The sequence below is a fragment of the Canis lupus genome, chromosome 7, assembly GCF_048164855.1.
Source record: "Canis lupus baileyi chromosome 7, mCanLup2.hap1, whole genome shotgun sequence".
Lineage (NCBI taxonomy): Eukaryota > Metazoa > Chordata > Mammalia > Carnivora > Canidae > Canis > Canis lupus.
The window spans coordinates 64,399,570-64,420,939 of record NC_132844.1 but is presented as its reverse complement, the minus strand read 5'-3'; the positions used below and the strand labels follow the sequence as shown (position 1 = coordinate 64,420,939).

Genomic DNA, 21,370 nt, shown 5'->3' with positions numbered 1-21,370 from the left:
AAGATTAAATTAAAATAAGACTATTTACAAGGTGCTTATTCGAAGCTCTGGTGCACAGTGAGTTCTCAAATCCTTCCTGTTTATGAACACTGCACACCAGAAGTGAAGGCTGAGAAAGGTTGACTGCTCCCCTTCACCCTAACTCTTTGCTTTTTTGTGCTGCCAAGGGAGGGGTGGACTGATGCTTACCGCAGCCACAGAGGAGCTGCTGGCTGGGCCAGGCCCAACGCAGGAGGCCTGCATGCCAATGCTTGTTCCAGAGGAAATAAAAAATAGAATTTCCCAGCCGACCAGTGTCCACCTGAACCCATTCACTTAGCTCACTTACAGACCAACCATTCAACAGCTTCACATGCCTAAGGAGGGCAAAGGTGTAAAAGCAGCAGGCTCTGAGGCAGACTGCCTGGTTCCCACCCCAGGCTGTGCACTCCTGCGGTGTAACCAAGGCCACTCCAAGGTCCCTGAGCTTCAGTTTCCTTATCTGAATGCACAAGGTGGCTATAAGGAGTACCTGAAGGAATACAGGTAAAACATTCGGTCAATGTGTGCTCAATAAGCGCTAACAGGGGGAGCACATGCTGGCTCTCCTAAGTCACATCTGTACACATCTTGCCTAATGTTTCTACTTGACCTGATCCTCACAGGACCCTCATTTTGTAGACAAGAAGAGGCAAATTTAAATGGCTTGATGGGTAAATGGCCAAGCCAGATGGCAAAATTGCCCGTGTCCTCTCTCATAAAATCCACATACCTCCCACCATGCCCAACTCACAAGGTATTCAGACAATGCTAACTGCCTTTGTTGGGAACCTCTGCAATTTAGCAAGAGGCCAGGGGAACAAGGCTTGGGAGCAAGGTTCCAAGGTGGTTCTGAAGGCAGGAAGGAGGGCGACCACGTGGTCTGAGGCCAGTAGGGGTGGGGAGGCTCGAGGTTTGAAAGTTGGCCTCCATTTCAGTTCAACCACAGCTTGAACAGGGAGGAAGTACCTGAGAACTTGGGGCCTATTTCCAAAGATCTAACGAAAAGTGAGGGGTGTGTTGCCTTGATTCCCTTAGCATGCTTTTAAAATCATGTGCAATTTCCAGCAAAAATAAAACCCCAAACCAGACTGCACCCCCTTCCCTTCTAACAACCCCTCCCAAGAGCCTGCCCCAACCCCAGGAATTCCTAGTGTGGGACTTCTTTAGGATAACAAAGGTGATTCAGAACCTGACAAAACACAGGACCTCAGGTGTGAAAGCCCCGGGGCAGGGGCCGATGGGAAAGAAGTTTGAATTTTAAAGACTGAGTCTTTGGTTTTTTGTTTGTTTTTTTTTTTTCTTAAACCAATTTCCTGGGGCCTCAGGCAATGCTTCAAGTCACAGAACAGAAAGCAGAGCCAGGCAGCAGATTTCAGCAGACTAAAAAGTGACGCTAGCAAAATGCTTCCCCTGGTCAGTTGTCCATTTCTTGGGTTTTTCCTATGATGGGAGGGGACTCATCCAGTTGGAGGTCTGAGAGTTTTCTGGCCAGGGATGATGAACAGGGCTGTCCTTAATCATCTCCAAATCAGAAATGGCCTGATGCTCAAATCTAAAAGTTACCTGCCCACTTTGGGGGCAATCTTTGGTAGGTTTAAGAGGACCTCCAAATAAGAGGCATTTTGTTTGCTCAAACACCTAAGAAAGCTATCTAACTTCCAAAGCTACTACCACCAGCTGCACCCGGCTGCCTTACCCTGACCCCCCCCCCCCTTTCCCTTCTCCTTGGGTTTTGAAGTTTATTTTCCCACATTCAGCCTTGAATTCTTTCCTTCCTTCCCCTGCTGCGGCGAAGAGGGAAACACTTCGAGGGCAGCTTGATTCTTCATCACCCACGCCTGCCCTCCTCCCCCTCTAAACAAAGCCCTAGAACAAACTAAACAACAACTCGTTCTCCTGGGGAATTGTTTCCTCAAGGGAAATTATAAAGTGACCCCTCCCCAATATGCACGCACAGGGCAGACACACTCCTCCAAAGAAGCTCCTGCTACTGGGGGCTAAAAACACCCAATTACCCTCTAAGGCTCATCCTCCCCACCGAACCGAACCTGTACTGGGCCGCCACTCTGGGGACTGACTGCTACAGGTCCAGAGACTCTCCCTACTAAAATCCAACACCCAACCTGCGGGCCTTCGCTGCCTCTCCTGCTGGCCAGAGAGGTCAAGTCTTTCCTTGCCCAGCTGCTCATCCGTACCTAGATGCTCACGTGTGGGAATGTCCATTGATTTCAGAACAAAAAGGAGGTAGCAAAGGCAAGACATCCTCCTGTTTTCCAAAGCTTTCAACTTTCCAACGGTCCAGGAATGGAAAGAATGATGAAGACAGGAGAGACATAATACCAATCTAATGGGAGACAACTAGACCACCATAAAATGTTGGGAGGGGGGAGGCGGGCTGCTGCAGATTGAACGCTGTTCCTCATCAAACCTCCTTTGTGGCATCTTTCATCCCAAGAGAAAAATGTAACACCTTGGACAGTCTACCTACCCCTAGTCCACCCCACAATCTAGAGCCTTCACCAGCTCTTATATCCAGGTCCTGATCCTTCCACTGGAGAGAGGCCATTAATGCAGGCCAAGAGGGTGAGTGGTTAAGGCTAAGAGCCTCTGAGAAACGAGAGCAGAGGGCCCCGGTCCCCAAACAGACCCAAGGTCCCAGCCACCATGATCAGCCCCCAGTTTATCCCAGTAAGGTCAAAGCGTCAACCAGAAGATGAGAGGTTCTCAAAGCCAACACAGAGGAGACTCTCCCCCGCTCCAACACCTCTCATTCTGCTCAACCTCTCCTTCCCCCTAAAAAAGGATGCGCTGGGTTTTGCTCTTTTGTTCAACCTGCTACTTTCACAAACTTTTTAGCTCCAAGCCCTGGGGGAGGAGGGGGGCTGTCTCCGCGAGATAAGCCCTGGCGGAAGCCTGAGCGCGTCCCCTGCATTCTGGCCGTCAGCGCCCGAAGCCGGGTGCTGGGGCCGGACGGAGCCCCCTACCCACTTCCTGAGCCGAGGACGCGGGTGCGCGGGGAGGCTGTGCTCAGGCTGGGGCTGGGGGACCCTCCAGCAACTCCGCCGGGCTCCCGTTCGCGAAGAAAAACCGGGCGGGCGCGGCACGGGTCTGGCGCTGGGAGGTGGAGATGCGAAGGGGTGGCACCGGCTCGACTCCCCAACTCCGGGAGCGTCTCCAAGTGAAGAAAGATAAACGCCTTTATCCGCCCTACAGCCCCCTTCCAACCAGGGAGGTGCCCGCAGGCTCACACGGAGCCGCCGCGCGGCCCGGTTCACCCGGGGGTCAACCCCAACCTCTTCTCTCTGGACAAACCGGCTTCCCGAAGAGTCTCCGCGTGTGGGTGACTCCGGTGTCTACGGATGAGCGCCGGGTCCCGGCAGCCAGACCCCTGCGAGGCCGGACCGCTCCTGCCCTGCCGCCCCCTGCACTCCCCGCGGGGGCTGTGGGTGCTCCGGAGCCGTGAAGGGCCTCCCGCAGCGCCCCTGGCGCCCTGGCCCGCTTCGAGCGCCTGCAGGGGCACGGGCGACCGCTCACCTGCAAGATCTTGTCCAGGCCCTCCTGGCCCAGGCACGGGAACTCCTTGAGCAGATGCACTTTCTGCGTATAGTAGTTTTGCTTGGCCTCCTTCCAGTGCGGCTCCTCGAGCACCTCGAAGATCGCTGCCCCGATGGCCAGGTAGAAGATGATGGCCGAGGTGAGCAGGGGGCCCCTGTCCACCATGGCTCCCGGGCGGCCGCCTCCCGGACTGAGTCGCCCCTAGCCCCAGCGGCTCCGCGTCCACCCGCCCTCCAGCCTCTGGAAACAGCTGTTTGAATTTGGAGCTCCGCATGCGCAGTGCCCTATCCCCCCCTCACCCCCCGGCGCCGCTCCCGGGACAAACTCGCTCGGTCGACTTGGCCCGCCGAGCGCCGGTAACTGTACGGAGCCTCGCTCCCGCGGGCGGGGGAGGGTGGGCGGACACCACGTGGGGGGGCAAGGGGGCGCCCTGGCTCGCACCCGCAAGAGGAACTGGGGGAACTCAAGGCCGGACCCTGGGGAGACACGTGGGCCGTCCGCCGCCAGCCACCGCAGTGTGCGCCGCGCCCGCCTCCGCGCGCCTCTTTAACCAGCGCCCGGTGCGCGCGCCCTCCCGCGCCCGGGCCCGCGGGGGAGGGGCCCGGACAGGCCCCGCCCCCGCCCGCGCAGGCCCCGCCCCGCGCAGGCCCCGCCCCCCGTGCCGGCCCCGCCCCGCGCAGGCCCCGCCCCCGTGCCGGCCCCGCCGCTGGCGGGAGAGTCCTCCTCCGAGGTGCGCGCCGGCGAATTCGGTGCTCGGAGCGCTCCCCGGGCGGCCGCCGGGACTGGCGCTTGGTATTAGGGTGCTGGTGCCACTAACTAAGGTGAGCGTGCACCTGATGGCCAGGGTCGGAACGTTACTACTCTCATTAGCTTCATTGTAACTCAATTTCCATCCCCCCTGACGTTTCTGCAGAGAAAGCTCGGATTCTCTCCGTCTCTTGCTCCTACACCCTCCTGTAGGCCCGGGGAAAGCTAAGATTAGAAAGGGACTGCAGAGGCTGTAGAGACTCAGAGTATCAGGAACGAATCCAGCCCCAAAAGTGAGACTCTCGGGGATCCCTGGGTGGCGCAGCGGTTTAGCGCCTGCCTTTGGCCCAGGGAGTGATCCTGGAGTCCCTGGATCCATCCCGCGATCGAGTCCCACGTCGGGCTCCCTGCATGGAGCCTGCTTCTCCCTCCTCCTGTGTCTCTGCCTCTGTGTGTGTGTGTGTGTCTATCATAAATAAATAAATAAATAAATAAATAAATAAATAAATAAATAAATAAATCTTTAAAAAAGAAAAGTGAGACTCTCCCCTCTTGCCCCATTCTTACCTGCCCTGGTGCCCTCCCCACCCCGCCACATAGGGATGGAGTAGTTGAGGCTGCACTATTGTAGACGCCTCCCAGCCACACGCACTGCAGCTCTCCAGGAAATACCTAACCCCCCCCCATACTTCCAAACCTATTCTGCAATCCTCATCCACACCCACGCACATGCAGTCATCCCCCTCGTTGGGAGATATTTTCTTCTGATATATGATACAACTCTAATATACCATATAACAGTAAAATGACCCCTGGGGGTTGGGGAATCCAGATTGTTCAATCACATATCCCCAGACTGTTCCCCAGTGGACACTCCATAAGCATTTGTGCAATGAAGGAGTGAATGAATTTGTCACCAAAACACACACTGAGGACATTTCTCACTCATCTTGCTACCATTTACTGGGCATCCATGAACCCCAGGCAGTACTACATCCTTTCCATGCATCACAAGGGGGGGCCTATAATTATACCAATCTTGCACTGAAGGCATCCAAGCTGTGTTAGGTTAGCTTGTTCAAAATCTCTAACCAGCAACAGCCAGAAGGTGGAGTGGCACACTCCAGCACTAGGTACCAAGGCCTGGCCCTGACCTTCTGGTGGTTTCTGTGGGGACAAGTGCAGCAGTGAGCCAAATTGGCACACTGCCTTTGCCAAGGCCTTCCGCCTTCCCCCATGGGGTAGGTGAGGGACTTTGCTCAGGTCTCAAGAGTTAGGGCAGTTTTTGCTAGGGGGAGGTATCCGTGGTGTGTCCGAATTGGGCAGGAGCAGAGGGTCTAGGGATATAGGTTTGAAGGATTGATCTGAGTTTGTGGATGTTTCTGTCTCTCCTTTATGGCTCCATGTGTGTGTTCCCAGGAGGCTGGAGAGGGAAGCCCCATGTTTCCTGATTCAGTATCCCTGAAGACTTAGGGAGCCAGGTGCCCTCAATAAGGCCTGTAGGTTGCCCCCTCTGGAGCCCACCCACTCCTGGGCTAGGTCTGGGCCCCACCCCAGGCAGATCCCTCTTCTGCAGCTCCTGTCTGCCTCCTACCCACCCTGCACCAAACTCTGCAGTCCAACCTCCAGCCCTCAGCCCACAAGGAGTCCAGGCTTCTGTCCGCGATCGCCTGTGTCTGGGGGGAGAAAGTCAGGGACTGTGGTGTAAACAGTTCATCCAGCGGGGGTGGGGGCAGTTTAAGAGGCCACAGACTCTCTTACTCTGTTTGGAAAATTCTCCCCCATTCCTCTCCCACCTCCAGTCTGCGTTCTTTTCCTAAGAAAATAAAGGGCCTCTTCCTATTTCAGTCTCACTGTCTCATAAAAACACTGCAGAATACTTTGGGATGAATCAGGTTTTATTCAAAGTTTTTATAGTTTCTAGTTTCTCTATCTTTCCACTTTACCTATTTCTCCATTTCCCAACTTCTCTCTTGCCGTCAGTGTGGTGCTCAGTCTCTCATCTCCCCTTCTTGGGCCCGTTCCTCACCTTGTGTCTTCCCAAACCCCTTGCTTTAGCTCTCTATTTGAGTGCCTCTCTCCCCTTCCTCTGGCTCCTTTCAGAGTGATTGTGCTTCTTTTCTCCCCTCACTTCCTCCGCCCTCCCAGAGCCCATCCACACATTTAGGTCAACAATTTCTGATGGAGATCAGGAGCTATGGCCATTCTGTGCACAGCAGCCAGGGGATGCTTTTGGAAATATAAACTGTAGGGATCCCTGGGTGGCGCAGCGGTTTAGTGCCTGCCTTTGGCCCAGGGCGCGATCCTGGAGACCCGGGATTGAATCCCACGTCGGGCTCCCGGTGCATGGAGCCTGCTTCTCCCTCTGCCTATGTCTCTGCCTCTCTCTCTGTGACTATCATAAATAAATAAGAATTAAAAAAAAAAAAGGAAATATAAACTGTGCTGGAACCAATGAAAATTTAGACTCCTTGAGCCTCCAGGATAGAAAAGTAAAGTAGGTAAAAGGTAGGGGAGGGGGGCGGAGAGTGTATTTTCTTACACAAGCTGGTGTCGGGAAGCAAGAATTTCCTGTACCCTTCTGGGTCCTTCTAGCTGGACTAAGAAAATCAAATTGACATGAGACTGATTAACAAGAGGAAATCAGATTTAGTTTCTTATGTACAGGGAATCTACACAGACACGGAAATTCCAAAAGACAGGCAAAATGAGGCATATACATGTCATTTGGAACTAAGGAAAAGGAGGTAGTGGACTGGGACTTCAAAGGGAAGGAATGCAATTCACAGGAAGATGAAAAAGAGTAAATGTTTGGTAAACAAATGTTTGCTAGGTCACTCAGAAACAATGAGACATAGAGGACTTTGATCAAACAGGCCTTGCCAGATTCCTCTGTCTACCATAGCTAGTTCATAGTGTAATGTAGATATCTGTGGTGATAGCTCTCTTCCTGGAACAGATCCTCTATCTGAATTTTTTTTAGGCAGTTGAGGGGGGAGGTAAGGCACCTTTCCTGAATCTGCTGGGCTTTGATTGCTTTTTAATTCAAAATGATCTTTGTGTTTTGGCATAAAGTAGCCCCTCTTGGGGTGGACTGCCCTTGGCCCCTACGCTGATACTATGTATATTTATCAGCTTATGGCTTATAATCATTTCAGAGTGCCATCTTTTGAAAGACCATCAGCTTTGAGAATGGAGTTGAATTTCACCTTGATAGCACCAGATCACTAGAGTTACCTGGGTACCCCCTATGAGAAATTGACAGAGCAGATCAGTTGTTTTCCAAGTGATGTTCCCAAGCTCTGGCCACAAAAGGATCCATGTTTACCTTTGTTTCTTCCTTGGTTCAATTAGGTGAAGGGGTTATCCTCTTGGTGAATGAATGTTTGATAATCCTTTCATAATTCTTTTTTTTTTAAAGTGTTTCTGAATGGTGTATCCCCCTTCTTTTTTTTTTCTTAAGTTTTTATTTATTTATTCATGAGAGACACAAACACACAGAGAGAAACAGAGACATAGGCAGAGGGAGAAGCAGGCTCCACGCGGGGAGCCCGATGTGGGACTCGATCCCCGAGTCTCCAGGATCATGCCCTGAGCCGGAAGGCAGGCGCTTAACCACTGAACCACCCAGGCGTCCCTCCTTTCATAATTCTAAAACACTTACTGTTTTATTTCTGTTTAGGAATATTTCTGTTTATATTCTGTTTGGGGATTTCAAGAGGGAAAAGTTCCCCTCTAAAAATCACATATGATCTAGGAGACATAAAAAGCCATTAAGAACATTAAGTGGTTCAACATCACAATCACTGAGAAAAAGCTTTGTAGGGACGCCTGGGGGGCTTAGTGGTTGAGCATCTGCCTTTGGCTCAGGTCATGATCCTGGGGTCCTGGGACTAGGTCCTGCATTGGGCTCCCTGCAGCGAGCCTGCTTCTCCTCCCTCTGCCTATGTCTCTGCCTCTCTCTGTGTCTCTCGTGAATAAATAAATAAAATATTTAAAAAAAAAAAAAAGAAAGAAAAAGGGACGCCTGGTGGCTCAGTGGTTGGGCGCCTGCCTTTGGCTCAGGTCGTGATCCCCGGATCCGGGATGGAGTCCCGCATCGGGCTCCCTGCGAGGAGCCTGCTTCTCTCTCTACCTATGTCTCTGCCTCTCCTCTCAATCTTTGTCTCTCATGAATAAATAAATAAATCTTAGAAAGAAAGAAAGAAAGAAAGAAAGAAAGAAAGAAAGAAAGAAAGAAAGAAAGAAAGAAAAAAAGAAAGAAAGAAAGAAAGAAAGAAAGAAAAAGAAAGAAAGAAAAAGAAGCTTTGTAGTTCTCAATTCAGAAATCCAAAGGTTTTATTTTCATTTTTGTTCCTGTCATATTGCTTGAAGGAATGACAGTTTTAACTGCCTTATAAAACAGCTTGCATTAGGAAAGATTGTCGATTCCTTTATAAACTTGCTCTATTTCTAATGGATCATTTAGAAACCTGGGTGGGGGAGGTGGAATCTATTACGTTTTCATGTCTACTAATCCTCTGGTTCTTCAGTTAGGAAAAACCTGAGTAGTAAATTCGATATACCTGAGAAGACAACCTTTGTGTCTTACACTAGGAAAAACAAAATAAAATCACCCAGCAATAAAGTTGTAGTGAAAATGGTGTGTGCATACAGTGGAATAGTATTCAGCCTGGAAAAAGAAGGAACTTCTGTCACCTGCTACAACATGGATGGACCTTGAGGACGTAATGAAGTGAAATAAGCCAGTCACGAAGAAGGTGAATATTGCAAGATTCCATCTATCTGAGTCATCTAAAGTGGCCAAACTCTGAGAAACAGAAAATAGAACAGAAGTTGCCAGGGAGTGGGGGTGGGGGAGGGGTGTGCAGAGCTGCTCAATGGATACAGAGTTTCAGTTTCAGAAGATGAAAAAGTTCTAGAGAATTCGCTACAGAACCAGGTGTGTACAATTAAACACCATGCTGAACATTTGAAAATGGTAAAGATGGTAGATTTTATCTTATATGTAAAGTTTAAGGTAAATACACACAGACACACACGGCAAAAATTAGTGAAAAATGAACTTGTGAATTCAAGGTAAGATATTTGAAGTTACAAGGATTAGCTAGGCATTGAGGAGAGAGATACGGCTAAGTGACAGGAAGTACTCAGTAATTAACCTTCAGCAGGGTTTCAATTACTCCTTTTTTTTTTTTTTTTTTAAGATTTTGTTTATTTATTCATGAGAGAGGCAGAGACACAGGCCGAGGGAGAAGCAGGCTTCTTGCAGGGAGCCCGATGTGGGAATCATGTGGGACTGGATCCGGGAACTCCAGGATCACTCCCTGGGCCTAAGGCAGACACTCAGGCCCTGAGCCCCCCAGGCGCCCCTCAATTACTTGTAATACTGAAACTATGTGTCCTTCATTCTGAGAGCTGGTGAAGCTATGGAGAAACTGTACTTGTAGGCTAAGCATGGAGCTCAAGCACCGATTCTGAATTTTGGGTGTTGGAAGATTTCAGACAGATCTCTGCTGCCATTTTAAAGTCTTTCCTGGGGATCCCTGGGTGGCTCAGTGTTTTGGTGCCTGCCTTCAGCCCAGGGCGTGATCCTGGAGTCCAAGGATCAAGTCCCACATCGGGCTCCCTGCATGGAGGCTGCTTCTCCCTCTGCCTGTGTCTCTGCCTCTCTCTCTCTCTCTCTGTTTCTCATGAATGAATAAATCTTTAAAAAACAAAAACAAAAACAAAGTCCTTTCCTTAAAAAGAGAGCATTGGAGGTGCCCGGGTGGCTCGGTCGGTTAAGCACCTGCCTTTGGCTCAGGTCATGATCTCGAGGTCCTGGAATCAAGCCCCACATCCTGCTCCCTGCTCAGCAGGAAGTCTGCTCCTTCCTCTCCCTCTGCCTTTCCCCTCCTCCTCCTGTCTTCTCTCTCTCTCTCATATGAATAAATAAAATCTTTTTTAAAAATTAAAAAAAATAAAAATAAAAATAAAAAGGGGCATGACAATATTAAAATTTCACTGTTGTGGGACAAACCTGAAACTTCTGCTGCCAGGAGAAACAACTCAGTAACAAGAGAAGCCCCCACTCTGGCCAGTTCAGAGGTCACCCAAAGCTGTTCTTTAGACTGGGTCATTTTTAGAGTTGACGCAGCAGGATGTGAGTTCTGGGACTTATCCCCCAAATCTTTCTCTCCAACTGTCACTGATGCTTGAGACCCCATATTTGAGACTCATTCCTTTGTGTTACACATTGCCCTCTCCCTAAGACATCTTTTAACTCCAGGAAGCGTATGGCATGAAGACTCTACCACTTTACCTCTGTGGATCTTAACCTTTTTTTTGGTCTTGTTTTCATGACTTTGAGTATCTATGAACGTTTCCTCAGAAAAATGCACCCATGCACAGACCTACCAAAATGTTTACACAAGTTCTGGTGGTTTCAGAGGGACACCCCATCCTCACCTCCCTCCAAGGTTGCTCCTGGTTAGCCGGCTCCGTCAGCTCCTTGGGCAGGGAGATTTGCTTGCAATGATTGAACAGAGCTGTTTGATGAGGAGAATAGAAGAAGAAAACGTGAATGGGAGGGGGGGCAGGGCACCAGGGCAAATTTGACTGTCTTTACAAATTTACTTACAACAACCATAACAAGGTATTTTTTGTGTGTTCGCTATGTGCTAGATATTTAATGAACACTAAATGAGGGAATGCAGATAAATAAAGCATGTTATTATTATTATTATTATTTCACATAATGGTTGCAATAACATCACAGGGGGTTATTAGTCCATTTACACATGAGGAAGTTGAGGCTACTAGAGCTTAAATAACTTACTCAAGGTACCTTGCTCAGGGGGACCTGAGTCTGGAGTCCATGGCTGCCTGTCTTCATTGACCTGAGCACATGCTGTCACCGCCCCCACCCCAACACACACACATACTTTCCAAGGCCTTCTCTGACTCCCTCTGAAGCCTTCTCGTTTCCTTCAACACTGGGCATCTTCGCCCTGCTGGTCTAGGCCCTCCCCAGCTCATTGTGAGAGTGACTTGGGTGCACCTGGCAGCCCTGTGGGGCTACCTCTCTTGTCATTCTGTCCTACCGTGAGCAACCTCCCACATAGCCTGTGGTATTTCTCTTGGATATTGCGGCCTGTCCCTGCTGGTCTCTTACAGCCTGCTCCCTTTCTGGTCACCCTTAACACAGAGGGGGAGGCTTTGGAAAGAAGAAGAAATTGTCAGTGGGGTCAGCTGTTCTCTGCACGTAGAGATGACTGGACCATACTGACCCTGCCATTGTCTTTGGGCAACTGTTTATAATGTCTCAGATTCATGCATTTATTTATTCATTCATCCATTTTTCCTTTTTTTAGCAAATACTATGTGCCAGGCTCTGTGTGAAGCACTGTGGATATAGCGTAATATGGCCCTCTCTTTGTCCCAAAGGGCCTTTGAATGACCAGGAGACAAAAGGGCGGTAAAAGTCTACTTGGGGTGGGGAAGCCAGGGATTAGAGAAGTGGGTGTGGGAATCAGTTCCATCTGGTTAGAGTCAAGAGCAACTTCAAAGAGGAGCTCATCTTGATAGTCATTTTAGAAGCTAGGTAAGAGTTCACCAGGTGGATGGGGTGGGGGGAGCAGTGTGAAATGTTGTGAAGGCAGAAAGCAAGGAGGTGAGCTGAGCAGCTGCCAGACTCAACAAGAGCAGCGCTTGGGGGAGGGCAGCCAGAGACCAAGTCCCAGAGCTACAAAGACAGTGTGTGTGTGTGTGTGTGTGTGTGTACACACGCATGCACACAGACACTCAGGAGCACAGGGGAGAGTTTGGGGAGCCCTCATGATAAGGCACTCTAACCTGTAGTCAAGACATCCATGGATAAAATTCAGAGACTCTGTGAACCTGGATGAGAGACATTTGACATCTTATTTCCGCTTATCTCCATCTGAACTTTAACGTCACCTTCAATAACAACTGCAGGCAGCAAACCACAGTAGCATTAGTAGCACCTGAGACCTTGTCACCAACAGATATCACAATCCTTTTCATACCCCATATGCATATCTCAAAACACTGTCTCAAATTGTGTCATTATTAAGCCTCGCTGCTGTAACTTACAACATGTTAATTAAAAAGGCCATGTATTCCTATATACAAATTTTATTTTTAAAGACTATTTTGATAATTGTCTTTTGATGTGACTGGTTGCCTTTGTAAACACAGCACACTGTATTTTATGCATTTAAAGACCCTTTACTAGGAAGAAGTCCACAGGCTTCACGGGACAGTCACAGGGGTGTGTGAAACAAAAACAAGTCTAAGCATTCCACTTGAGAGGGTTCTGAGCAGGCAAGTGTTCTGATCACTGTAGCATTTTCAGGAGCTCACCCAGGCAGCTGTGTCCTGTAGAAGCTGGGGGCAACCCCAGTCCAGGGGGGCGTCAGTGGGGACCAGAAGGAAAATAAGAACTGGGGCAGTGAGAGGCAGGGAGGACTCAGGAGATGTTAAGGGGTTGGAAGCTTTGTGATTTGGGGGGCCTGTCACTATTTTTGGAACTCCCCTACTTCCTGCTGCTGTTTGTAGGACCTGCTGCCTTCTGGAGCTGGGCACCCATGATAATCCGAACCCCCCTTCCTACATCACCTGAACACGTGGCTCCCACACGAGACTTTCCCCGCAGCTGGCCTCCCCTGGCCTCCCGCAGCCCCCGCCCCCCTGCTCCAATCAACCCGCAAAGGCCTCATTCAGACCTGCTGTTCAAAGCCTACCACAGCCCCATCTGGCCCCCGTGTGGCTGTTCCCAAGGGATGTAAAGATCCCAGGGACAATTGGCTACTTGTCCACCAGATGAAAGAGGGGCCTGAGGATTGGATGAGAGGGGGGCGGGGAGGGGAGGAGGATGAGGAGGATGCCAAGGAGAAGGAGGAACTGGGATTCCTGGAATTTCTGCCTTCTGAGCCAGTATCAGGAGTGAGCTGGGCAATAAACAGAACGTGAGCATACGTGGGACTTTGGCCTGAGAGTCCTGGACGTGTTTTTCTGAGCGATGGCTCACTGGTCACTGGGGCTCCACGGGCTTGGAGCCCCATACCTTGTGACAGGTCTCAATCACACATCAGTTAGGATTCACTGACTGGAATCTCGGCTCCCAGCCACAAAACACCTCCCTCCTCAAGCCAGTCACCCAAGTCCTCTTGACCTCATGTCACGCTAACCTGCTGTGGAAAAGCATTTCATTGGGGTCCTACCCAAGGACCTAATGGAAAGTGAACATATTGGGGTAAATGGTCTAGCCCCTCCCCTGGTACCACCTCACTGTCAGAGCTGGGAGCGGAGTAGTCCGAAGCGAGTCTGTGACAGGAGTCACCCTTCGTGTGTACTTCTTGCTTGCCAAGTGCTGCCCTCAGCACCTGATACACCCAGCTGGACATGCCTCACAGTGACCCCCTGAGGTGACCAACCTGGCTGGTCTCCCCATTTTACCTGTGTGAAAACTGAGGCTCAAGAAGGAAAGGGACAGGCACCAGGGTGGCACAGCGGCTGAGCATCTACCTTCGGCCCAGGGTGTGACCCTGGGGTCCTGGGATGGAGTCCTGCATCGGGCTCCCCACAGAGAGCCTGCTTCTCGCTCTGCTTGTGTCTCTGACACTCTCTCTGTGTCTCTCATGGATAAGTAAATAAAATCTTAAAAAAAAAAAGTAAGAAAGTGACTTATCTGATCTGGTGTGTGGGGAAGCCAGGATAGGAACCCAGGCTGGTTGGCTGGCAGACACAGGCCTCTGAGCACTTAGACGGGGCTGGGCCTGAGGGAGCTTCACTCCTCCAGCACCCACCCCAGGTCCCTCCAGAGCCAGGCTTTTACCAGTGGGAGCTCTGGCAGTGTTAATTTGCTCACCCATGCCACTACACTGGCGATCTGTTGCCTCTATTCTTTTTATTATGGTAAAGTATGCATAACAAAATTGACTGCTTTAGCCCATTTTAATTTTTTTTAAATGATTTTTTTATTTGAGAGCTGAGAGAGCGGGGGAGAGAGGCAGAAGGTGAGGGAGAGAGAGAGGGGCAATCTCAAGCAGACTCTCCGCTGAGCAAAGAGTCTGTAGATGTGGGGCTCGATTTCACAAGCCTGAGATCACGACCTGACCCGAAATCGAGAGTCCGATGCTTGACCAACTTAGCCACCCAGGAGCCCCTAACCACTTTGAAATGTATGATTCAGTAGCATTAAATGCATTCACAATGTTATGCAAACATCACTGTTATTCATTATTAGATATTAGTATTTTAACGGTATAATATGATATTGTGGCTTAAAAAGAAACATTTTCTTTTTAGAGATTAAATAAAATGCTGTAAGAATCTTGTCACTGCTCTGTTTTCCTGAGGCTTGAGATATAGTCCTGTGTGTGTTTTTTTTATTTTATTTTATTTATTTATTCATGAGAGACACAGAGAGGGGCAGAGGCACAGGTGGAGGGAGAAACAGGCTCCATTCAGGAGCCCTATGTGGGACTCGATCCTGGGACTCCAGGATCATGCCCTAAGCCGAAGGCAGATGCTCAACTGCTGAGCCACCCAAGTGTCCCTATAGTCTTGTATTCTTACCATGGTCTCTGTAAATCCAGTCTTCGCCTGCCTTTCTGGTCGTATCTCCCACCATTTCCCTGTCCACCCATGACTTTTGTGGGAGGTTTAGCTTGTGTGGGTCCCTTCCTCTATAAAAGATATTTTACAAATGTATTAATATAAAGGCCAATACATGAATATCATATTTGGAACATTTTCTTCAACTGAAATGTTTGGGGTTCTTCTTCTTCTTCTTCTTCTTCTTCTTCTTCTTCTTCTTTCTTCTCCTCCTCCTCCTCCTCCTCCTCCTCCTCCTACTCCTCCTCCTCCTTCTTCTTCTTCTTCTTCTTCTTCTTCTTCTTCTTCTTCTTCTTCTTCTTCTTCTTAAAAGATTTTATTTATTTATTCATGAGAGACACAGAGAGAGGCAGAGACATAGGCAGAGGGAGAAGCAGGCTCCATGCAGGGAGCCTGATGCAGGACTTGATCCCCAGACCCGGGATCATGAACTGAGCCGAAGGCACACACTCAACCACTGAGCCACCCAGTCATCCCTTTTTTTTTTCTTCTGATTTTAAAATAAAAATATTTTCATGGGCTCCTTTTAGTCTGGTGGGCCTGGGACATTGTCCCAACTACATCTAATGGATGAGTCAACCCTGTTCTAGAATTATTCTGTCTCTACCTCCCCAAACACTCTCTCTCTAACCCTTCATCCTGGCAAGCCCTACTCTTCCTTGGAGAGGGCTTCCCTGCCCCTCCCCAAGTCCCCAAGAGAGCTAGTGGTCCCCCATCATGTGCACTCACGCTTCCTGCACCCTGACGTCATGAGAAGCATCGCAGTCGAGAACCATATATTAATTTGTGTGATTCCCTGCTTGATGTCTATCTCCTCCACTAGACTGTACATCTCTGTAACCCCAGCACCTACCCCAATGCCTGGCATATGGTGGCATTTCATGATAAATATTTGCTGAATAAATAAATGCATTTGAAGTATAAAGAGACATCAGTAATGCTTAAAAACATTTGAATAAGAAAAAGAAAAAGTGGAAAGAAATACACCCAAAGAGTAACAATGTGTTTGAGGGAGGTAAGTAGTAGGAGGTAGAAAGCGTGGTAGGGGGCGCACCTGGGTGGCTCAGTTGGTTAACCATCTGCCTGCGCCAGGGTCAGGATCCCAGCATTCTGGGAAGGAGCCCCAAGCCAGGCTCCCTGCTTAGCGGGGAGTTTGCCTCTGCCCCTCCTTGTCTGCCTCCTGTGCTCTCTCTCTTGCTCTGCACTCTCTCTCCAATAAACAAATAAATTCTAAAAACAACAACAACAAAAAAAAAAAGAAAGAAAGAAAGAAAGAAAGAAAGAAAGAAAAAAGGAAGGAAGAAAGAAAGAAAGAAAGAAGTAGATTTAAGAGTGATTTTTACAAAATTGCTAAGGGACTAGCTCTTGAATGTTCTCACTTTGAAAAATAAACAGTGATTATGTGATGTGATAGAGGTGTTTGCTACTAGAGGTAATCAAATTGCAAATATAGAAATATATCAAGTTGGTAGGTAAGTACACCTGAAACTTAATCAATGTTATATGTCAATTTCATCTCAATAAAAAAAGAGTTATTTTTATTTCCTTGGTTACACTTAAGTACATTTTCTAGTTCTTTCTCCATGAACATCTGTTGCTTGTGTATTAAAAATATTCAACCAAACAGTAGAGACACATTCTTTCCAGACAAGTACTGAGAGAAAGACCCTACTGGCTGCAAGCTCCTTGAGACACGGCTGTGTCTGTCTTGTTTCCAGCGGCGTCCCCGGTGATGGGCACATGATAGGTGCTCAATAAATATTTGTTGACGGATGGGATGCTGATCTTCGAGGTCTGCACTGGAGATGGTGACAGCAGGGAGGAGGCTGGGGAGGAGATGGGGATGCCACACAGTCAGCATAAGGGCAGAGTAAGGACCTTCTGGAGGTGGGATTATCAGACTCAGAGAGAAAGGTTTCATTTACCTGGACAACTGGATGGAAGAGGACAGCAGGGGGTGGGGGGTAGATCCTGAGCTCACCCTGGGGTTCCTTACATGTAAAGGTGCTCTTGTTACACTTGGTAGAATAAGCCTAGAGGGCAGTGAGACCAAAGGACCGGAATTCAGGAATCTGAAGGGACAGATTTGGGGGTCACAGCCCCCAGATGGTGGGCGTCTTCTTCAAGTGGGTCGATGGCCCACGGCTGCTCCCAGCCTGGAGCCCCAAGATGTTAGCAGCGTATCTGGCTTCCGAATTCTGGGAGAAGAAGAGGGAGCTTTGCTGGGACAAGGATGCAAACCGGTTCCAGGAGCCAGATGGAAACTGGGGAGAACTGGATGAGCCTCTGAACACAACACTGGAGCTGAAACAACTCTCAGTTACCCCCACTGAGTCAGAGTCCAGACTGACATTTAAGAGAACAAACACACAGGAACATGTGGAGAGGTAGACCTTTCTGTTCAATAAAAATCACTGCCGTGACCCAGCTGAACCGTCCTTCAGCTCATGCCTGGACTGGAACCACTTCTCATTCCAGGTGCGTCCTTGCTCTGAAATGGGCGTATGAGTCACTTGGAAAAGAGGATTTGATTAGCAAAGATTCAATCAGACTACAGCTGTGGCCAAAAAGTGGGGCGCACCTGCAGGGCAAGCCTTCCCCGCAGGCAGCCAGATTGTCAGGCACCCCATTTGTGCCTGCCACTGTGCCCCAGATCTCACGATCAGGGAGCATGCCACTGGGTGAAGGCATGGCAGCCTCCGCAGTTCCTATTTCAAAATGTGAATGTCTCCTTTCATGGTAGCACATCCCAGTCGGTAAGAACTTACTGTAGCACATTTGTTCCCGATGAGGGTGAACTAGGATTAGGACCCTGAGAGAAGGGAGTTTTAATGAGGGAATGGAAGGATAGAGATAGAGGCTCCTGGGTGGCTCAGTGGTTGGGTGTCTGCCTTCCGCTCAGGTTGTGATCCTGGGATCCTGGGATCGGGTCCTGAATCAGGCTCCCCACAGGGAGCCTGTTCTCCCTCTGCCTATGTCTCTGCCTCTCTCTCTGTGTCCCTCATGAATAAAATAATATCTTTAAATAATTTTAAAAAAAGGACAGAGGTAGTTGCATAATTTGGTATGATGTAGAGGGTGGGGTGCAGCTAAAGGCTGTGGGCATGGAGGGGGATGGGGTACAGCATGGGAGGGGTCTGCACAAAGTGTCGCTGTGCTATTCCAGGTACATGTGGAAACCAAGTGGGCTGATCCTGGAGTAGTTCACATCCATGCAACCCTGTGCCCCTTTTGTGGATTGTTCTTCGGTCAATATATGCTCCATGATTGTTCCCCACATGTACGGAAAACCTCTTCTTCCAGGGACCTTTCTTCAAAATTCTGTATCCTTTGAATCTCTTGGCATCACACTAGACACAGAGTTTGTGCGTTAATAAGACATGTCTATTGTTGGCTCAGGGAGGAGAGCTCTGCCAGAAGCCAAGCATCCAGTAGGCATTCCGATCACCTTCAACAATTTCTTCAAATGCCTACAGATCTGCAAATAGCAAAGAGCTCCACAAAGAGCTGCAGTCTCTACAAACACCAGTAAGCTCTGTAAACACCTTCAAGCTCTTCAAACAGCTGTGTGTTTTTTGAAAATTACAATTTTAAACTGTGATTTTAAAATCTTTAAACATTTACGAATGGGGGGCTCTACAAACAAGGAAGGCTCTGCAAACATCTGTGGGATCTGTGAACAGCTACAGGCTTTGCAAGTGACAGGCTCTGTAAACACCTGCAATCTGCAAGCACCTGCATGTTCTGCTCTGCAAACAGCTGTAGGTTCTGTAGCAATTGTCCACTAGACTGTAAAAGTATCAGCTACAGCCCAGACTTGAAAACACTATTACAGTTTTTTTTTAAAAAAGATTTTATTTATTTATTCATGAGAGACACAGAAAGGTGGGGGGCGCAGAGACAGGCAGAGGGAGAAGCAGGCTCCATTCAGGGAGCCCGATGTGGGACTCGATCCCGGGTCTCCAGGATCACACCCTGGGCTGAAGGCGGCGCTAAATCGCTGAGCCACCCAGGCTGCCCCACTATTACGGTTTTTGAAATTGATCACTACGGACCCTTCCCATAAGGAATAAATATTAGGAAACAGATGGGAAGGGACAGGAGAGGGACAAGTGAATTTGATAAATAAAAAAGATTGTGGGCTTTGGGTAGGTTCAGTGAAACATCCATGGAATCATTTTTATGTGCTGAGAATGGTGCCACCGCAATGGGAAGCAATGGGAAGTGTGGAGAACCATATGCACTCACTGCTCAGGGAAATTCAAGCACCCTGCATCATTTCTGACAGTCATTGAGAATACCTGTACACAGACTCAGATTGATTTTCTTCTGAGGCATGATTACATGTACCTGGCTAATACCTCTGGTTATCAACTAAAGCAATAAAAACCCATCATAATCTACCTGCATACTGTATCCAAAGGTGATTGACATCTCCACTGACGGTTGCTGGCATCAGGGCTGGGCCAGTCTTGTCTGTGGAGACACAGGCACTCTAAGGGCAAAGAGCAGACCGGGACAGGGGACAGGACTCCATGCACGGCAGCTCCCCGGTACATGATACCCACGTGCCCCTGTGTGTCCTGCGAAGCATGGGAATGATGCTGAAGCGTTTGCTCCATTGAAGGCTTCTGGCAGGAGGAGGTGAGCACAGGACATATTCATTCTGGCCAAAGACTGGAGAGGAAGACGGCTGTTGAGATGAGAAGAAAGGAATAGTCCTAGGGGAACGTTGAAGCCACCATGCAGGCACTTTCTGACTGAGTGGCCTTGGGAAGATGATTTGACCTTTCTGAACTTTATTTTCATATTCTGTGGAAAACGGGAGTAGTAGTACTACCCACCTCACAGTGTTGTTGTAAGGATTAGATGAGTTTATGTTAACAAACTTCTCAGAACCGTGACGGCATGTGGTTAGCTTCATCTACGTTAGTTAGATGACAGCGATGATGAGGATGGTGGTGGTGATGACGATGGCAGTGATGATGGTGAAGATGAGGGTAGTGGTGGGGCTGCTGCTGCTGCTGCTGCTGATGGCAATGGAGATTATAATTATTTCCTGGGGCTGCTATGACAAAGTACCACAAATTGGTGGCTTAAACCCCAGAAACTCGTGGTCTCACGGTCCATGGGAGCCTCAGATCAAGGTGATGGCAAAGTTGGGCCCTTCTGAAAGTATGAGAAGGAATCAGTTCCACGTCTCTTTCCTAGCGTCCAGTTGTTTGCTGGCAAACTTTTGCATTCCTTGGCTTGTTGACTCATTACCCTGATCTCTGCTTTCACATTCACATGGCTTTCTCCCAATGTGTGTTTGTGTCTCTTTGTGTCCAGATTTTCCTAGGACTACCAGTTATATTGAGTTAAGGCCCCACCCTGATGACCTCATCTTGATCATCTGCAAAGACCCTTTTTCCAGATAAAGTCACATTTTTGAGTACTGGAAGTTAGGACTTCAACATTTTGGGGAGGACATAACTCAACCCATAACAGTGATGATGATGATGATGATGATGATGATGATGGCAGCCATGGTGGTGATTTCATGGTGCCCTTCCCTTTACTTATCTCTTTGTGCGTGATAGCAGGCTTCCTATGCTTAGAGCTTAAAGAAATGCCTGTTCATTACCCACTGTCAGATATTGCCCATTTTAAGGCCCGTAAGAAATACCTATCACATTGAATTGCAGTCAATCCCATCTTGCCATGACCTTACTGTCTGTTTTGGGTCTTCCATCCCATCTGAGACAGAGGGGGTGGAAATACTCAGCTGGGGAAGCAGGAAACAAGTTGTCGTAGCCAGCATCACTGTATCGATATTTCCAAGACTCTGAGCAAGTGAGGCAGGAGGCTGTATTGTTTTATTAGTGTCTGTATAAACAGATGGCAGGGGAGCACTCAGTTGTAACAGGAAGGAGTGATAAGGCATGAAGAGTCATAAACACTTGGGTGCAGGCTTCATCCCAGATGAGCCCAGGCCTTCTGTTTGCCCAGGTGTGGCCTTTCCCTCCTCCCAGGGTAGATTGCATCACCTGTTGCCCTGGGGGACAAAGGGTTAATCTGGGGGATGGAAAATAAATAAGCATATACTCCATGGCAACACCCTCACCCCCACACACAGCACACTCTTTTGGAATAATCCCACATTCTAGAAAAAAAAATAACTAAAAGGATAACAACAGTCCCCTTCTTACCTTCTCAGCATTTTCCAAAGCATTTGGGTAGACTCTTTTTTAAAAAAAGTAATTTATTTTGAAATCATTTCAAATTTACAGGAATGTTGCAAGAATAATACTGAGAACTCCGTTATCCCTTCACCCAGATTCTTTAACATTTCACCACATTTGCTTTGCCACCCTCTCCCTTTAGATACACCCATTCGGGATCCCTGTGTGGCTCAGCGGTTTAGCATCTGCCTTTGGCCCAG

The 21,370-nt window shown here is 48.8% G+C and overlaps 1 protein-coding gene and 1 long non-coding RNA gene across 2 annotated transcripts in view; one reads left to right on the top strand and one right to left on the bottom strand.

The window, feature by feature from the left end:
• The window catches only part of KCNK5 (potassium two pore domain channel subfamily K member 5), a 38,825-nt gene extending 34,729 nt beyond the window's left edge, over positions 1 to 4,096 (bottom strand). The window contains exon 1 of the mRNA XM_072833173.1: positions 3,556 to 4,096. Coding sequence (XP_072689274.1) covers positions 3,556 to 3,741 — 186 coding nt within the window. The 5' untranslated portion in view covers positions 3,742 to 4,096. The remainder of the gene's footprint in view (positions 1 to 3,555) is intronic.
• Positions 4,097 to 9,171: 5,075 nt separating this feature from the next.
• LOC140637079 (uncharacterized) overlaps positions 9,172 to 21,370 on the top strand; it is a 38,557-nt gene continuing 26,358 nt past the window's right edge. The window contains exon 1 of the long non-coding RNA XR_012034312.1: positions 9,172 to 9,265. This is a non-coding gene — a long non-coding RNA (uncharacterized lncRNA). The remainder of the gene's footprint in view (positions 9,266 to 21,370) is intronic.